At 39.6% G+C, this 4,208-nt stretch overlaps 1 protein-coding gene across 1 annotated transcript; it reads right to left on the bottom strand.

Annotated features, from left to right (window-relative positions):
- Window positions 1-252: 252 nt before the first annotated feature.
- Window positions 253-1,384, bottom strand: LOC117593738 (gamma-crystallin S-1-like). The gene is made up of 3 exons (XM_034289833.1): window positions 1,296-1,384; window positions 905-1,147; window positions 253-597 (listed from the first exon to the last, which is right to left on the bottom strand). The coding sequence occupies exons 1-3, from the start codon at window positions 1,314-1,316 to the stop codon at window positions 325-327; spliced, it is 537 nt and encodes a 178-aa protein (XP_034145724.1). The 5' UTR covers window positions 1,317-1,384; the 3' UTR covers window positions 253-324.
- Between the last annotated feature and the right edge of the window lie 2,824 nt (window positions 1,385-4,208).

Raw genomic sequence — 4,208 nt, 5'->3', positions numbered from 1 at the left:
AACCAACAGACTAAAAAATCAATCATTGGCTCGCAATAGTTTCCGGCGGAACTCCTGGGTTTCCTTGAGGATCTCCAGGTTCATTCAAATCCCTACAAATGTGAAGTTGTACGGACATTAAAGTCGAAGCACTGCTAATTTGACACTGTGCCGGAAAATCTATGAATGTGTCTGACTACCATCAATTGGCCTGCTGAGTCTAGCATTCAATCAAGAACAGAGGAGCTAAACAAAAAGTCACACGCCTTCTGATTGGTTTTTCAGCTACTTGTGTCTTTATTTCTTGATACAACCAATCACTTTTGACACCCTACACTAGTGGGTCTAAAAGTCCTGGACACGGCGGAGGGAGCCCACAATGGCCTGCATGGCCCCCCACTCGGGGTAGCGTCTGTACTCTCCTCTCTCCAGCAGATACTGCCGCCCCCTGTAGTTGGGGTGCTCGTAGAAGACCCAGGCACCGTCCACAACGTTGGCGGAGTGCACCTCATGGTGCCGGAAGCGCTCGGGCAGACTGGAGACATCCTCGCTAAACTCCATCATCTGACCGGAGTAGTCAGGGCGTTCGTACACACGGATCCTGTGCATTCCCGAGGTCTGCAACGCAGTCGGAAAACACATTAGAAACTTAGCGAAGCATAGTTTGCCTACCTACGCAATTACAGACTTTGTCTGTATAACTCTGTTAGGGAACAAGCAGCAGAATCTTTATAGGTCATCAGTACAACGAGTATCAATTATAAAACCACTCATATGGAGCATCAAAATCAGGTTCTGGCGGATCAACAAAGTGGCGCTAAAAATTATATTTATAACTATACGGTATGTCTGTTTATGTTGATCAAGTGAAGCGTGGGCAACTTGTACCACTGTGCACAGATCACATCACGGTGGCTTGACTTACGTGTCTGATGAGACGGCAGGAGCGGATGGTGTCGTTGTAGCCCATCCAACGCTGGAAGTCCGGATACTCTCCCCTGCCCAGGATGTACTGGGACCCCAGGTAGTTGGGCCTTTCGTAGATCACCCAGTGCCCGCTCTCCACGCGGATGGAGTTGCAGCGGCTGAAGTGGGAGCTCAGTTCGGGGCAGTCGCTACTGCACTCATAGTGGCGCCCCTGGAAGTTCCTGTCCTCATAAAAGAAGATCTGCAAGAAGGAGTATTGTTACTCTAAAAGGGCATCATTGGAGAAAAAAAGGTCAGGAATACACACACAAAACACACGCAAATCCCCCCCCACACATTCTGCATGCACGCACACATACAACACACGAGGCACACACAAAGGCACATACCTTCCCCTGCATGCGGTCCATGTTTGGATGATACTATTCAACACTACTCTCCACACAATGAAAAATATCCCTCTAGACATACACAGTAATGTAATGTAGTGACCACTGGCCCGGCTGACCTTTATATATGTATGACATTGAAACGCACGGCCAGTGGAATTATTGTCATGTAAATGAGGCCCACCTTTAAACTTGGGCACAACAGCTGATGCTGCGCTTGTTTTAAAATACGATGGCGTTCTGCAAGGTTTAATGGACCATTGTACGGACGCTGACCTTTTCATCCTACAGAGCCTGATTCCAGAAAATACTTATTTATCCAATAAAATGGCTGCCAGAACATTGATATTAGTCTGAATACATTGTGTTCTCTGGCATTGGCAGTTTGGTGTTTTCCTAAAGCCGACGGTACATGCAGTGAGATGTGGTTATAATACATTGTAAGAAGTCCCTAATAATATTGACTGAATATCGGTCATTTCAAGTCAGTTGATGTTGTCGTATATAAGAACACATAACAATAATAAAAGCATTTTTATGAGACATAATAGATCATACATGCTTACAACCAGTTATAACCCATTTTATTATGCATCTGTCTGTCAAATAAGTAATGAACTATGACCAACTACCTTCCCTACAGTCCAAAATAATTTAAAATTCTTCAGTATCTGTTCAGTATCTTGTTTCTCGGTTATAATTTGCCTTTATGTTTTCCACAGTTTCCATAAGCAGTAGAGTATAAATGCTTATTGTTTTTTTGAGGAAGAAAAATTCAATGAGACCAAAATGTACCGAATACATAATAAGCACATCCGCTTTAGTCTTTGTAAGATTCAAAATAATTAATATTAATAAGCTAAATATGTTCATACCCTTTATTTTTCTATGTTGTAGCTTTAAAAGTTAAGTACAACATTTTCATTTACATTTCTGTTATTTAGCAGATGTTCTCATCCAGAGCAAATATTGTGAGTGCACACATCCCCAGTTGGAATCAAACCCACAAGCTGGAGTTGAAAGTATCATGCTCTACCAACTACAAAATGTTACAAAAAGGACAATTGGGGTACTACGACCTAGGACTTCTTAAGTAGTACTGATGAAATATAGCAGTGGGAAAATCACTGAAGAAATACCTTTCATGATATCAACGTCACATTGTCAAAACCTATTGCTTTTCAACACACTTGTATTTTTTTCTCACACAATAATAATCAGCCATTGGTAACGTGTTGTTCTGCTTAACCATGGATTTAAACCTTTGGTGTTGAGGTTTCTAGTACATCTGGATGCGATATAGCCTTGGCAAGCAAGAGCCCTGGTAGTCCCTCGTGAAAGATGATCTGAGACAATGGTTTCCAACCTCATTGGTTTCCGTACAAATGTTGTCTTGCACTGAGTACCCCTGAAGTACACCTTAGTGTGTTTTTTAATATTTAGTCTATGGTCTCATGTATCTTCTTATGAACCCCCTTTGGATAGGCCAAGTACCCCAGTGGTCCTAGTATCTCTAGTTGGGAAGTTTTGATAATAATATCTATTGTAATATGGAAAGTATTAAGGCACTATCAGAAAGTAATACACCAATAAAATGCAGAATGCATAATCTATACAGCTACAGATGAAATACGCCGTGTCAAAATAAATTGACATTGAGGTTGTGCTTTATCAATGTACCTGCAATCAAGACGTCAATTGTCTTGTAATGCTTTTTGTGTAAGAAATGTCAAATTACAGCTTAATTTGAGCAAATTCAAAACATGAGATTAATTGTGATTAATAACAGCAACGCCTGTGATAAAGTTTTATTCATAGTTTGACAGACTTATATTGTTTGACAAATCTAAAATGGCTGACAGTCCTATTTCATTTCACTGCCCTATATACCACAATACATCATATTAGTTACACTGAAGCTATAAAGACATAAGCAGTTTTTCTCTGTTACTGTAAATTGGTAAATGTGTGATTTTGCTTTGTGAATAACTTGATGTGTTCGCTTAATCAAAAGCATTACCTGATAATTATATTACTAACGGCACACTTAAAAACTGCATAGTTTTTGAACATTAAACTACTGTACACCTCTAATAATAGCTTTATACACAGCCAGGACAATTAAAGTACTGAGAACTGTTTGAGCTGGTTATAAGTCAATCAGCTATTTAAATATTTATCCAGGCTCATCCCATTGTTCGGATCTGATACCCTGATCCACAAACAAAGGCTAATGGAAAGTGCAAACACTGTACACTGGGTTGACCACAACAAGGGCATCAGAGGACATTGTTTTCATACCAAATGTTTGTCAAAGGAAATGCAACAAGATCTGGACTGCACAAAAGGACTATGAATCTTTGTACTTTCTACCACTGCTGGTGGTGCTTATGGTGACTGTAAAGCATGAAATATAGCTTAGTATTTGTGTTATTGATTTGATCCAGTATCTTTCACTCATCTTTATGAAAGAAGCCTATAATCATGAACCCGAGCAATAAGTTGTTGAGCGTTGAGTTAAATCCCTATACAGAAAATGACTGTGATAGAGGGATAAAAGCAAGAAAGATTAAACTCAAACACTTGAATTGGTGTACTGCTGTCACACATTTCCCAGCTCTAGGGACATAGACCTACAAAGAAATCCCTGTATGATTCAAATAGCAGGATTTGTTCTTTGTATAAATAAAAAAAAATGTTAGTTCTGATAATTTTGTTTGACTGATTTTAATTCCATTTCCATTTCTATACCTCCCTCTGCAGACTGCAGGAAACTTAAATGGGTTTGGAAGGCTGGAGAATATGACTGACTTGAGCTGGGCCTCCTTTTAAATGTTTCAGATTTTTTCTACACACCATAATTCACGTTTAATAGGAATGTTATTATTGCAAAATTGTATGTTAAAATTACAA

This window comes from Esox lucius, chromosome 22 (genome assembly GCF_011004845.1).
Source record: "Esox lucius isolate fEsoLuc1 chromosome 22, fEsoLuc1.pri, whole genome shotgun sequence".
Taxonomy (NCBI): Eukaryota; Metazoa; Chordata; class Actinopteri; order Esociformes; family Esocidae; genus Esox; species Esox lucius.
Note: the sequence above shows the minus strand (reverse complement) of the source record. Positions and strands in the feature narration are given on the sequence as shown.

Coding starts and splice junctions, on each gene's coding strand:
- LOC117593738 (XM_034289833.1), bottom strand. CDS start 1,316: ATGGACCGCATGCAGGGGAAG. Junction 1,148..1,295: donor TGGACCGCATGCAGGGGAAG/GTATGTGCCTTT, acceptor TCCTTCTTGCAG/ATCTTCTTTTATGAGGACAG. Junction 598..904: donor CCTGCCGTCTCATCAGACAC/GTAAGTCAAGCC, acceptor ACTGCGTTGCAG/ACCTCGGGAATGCACAGGAT.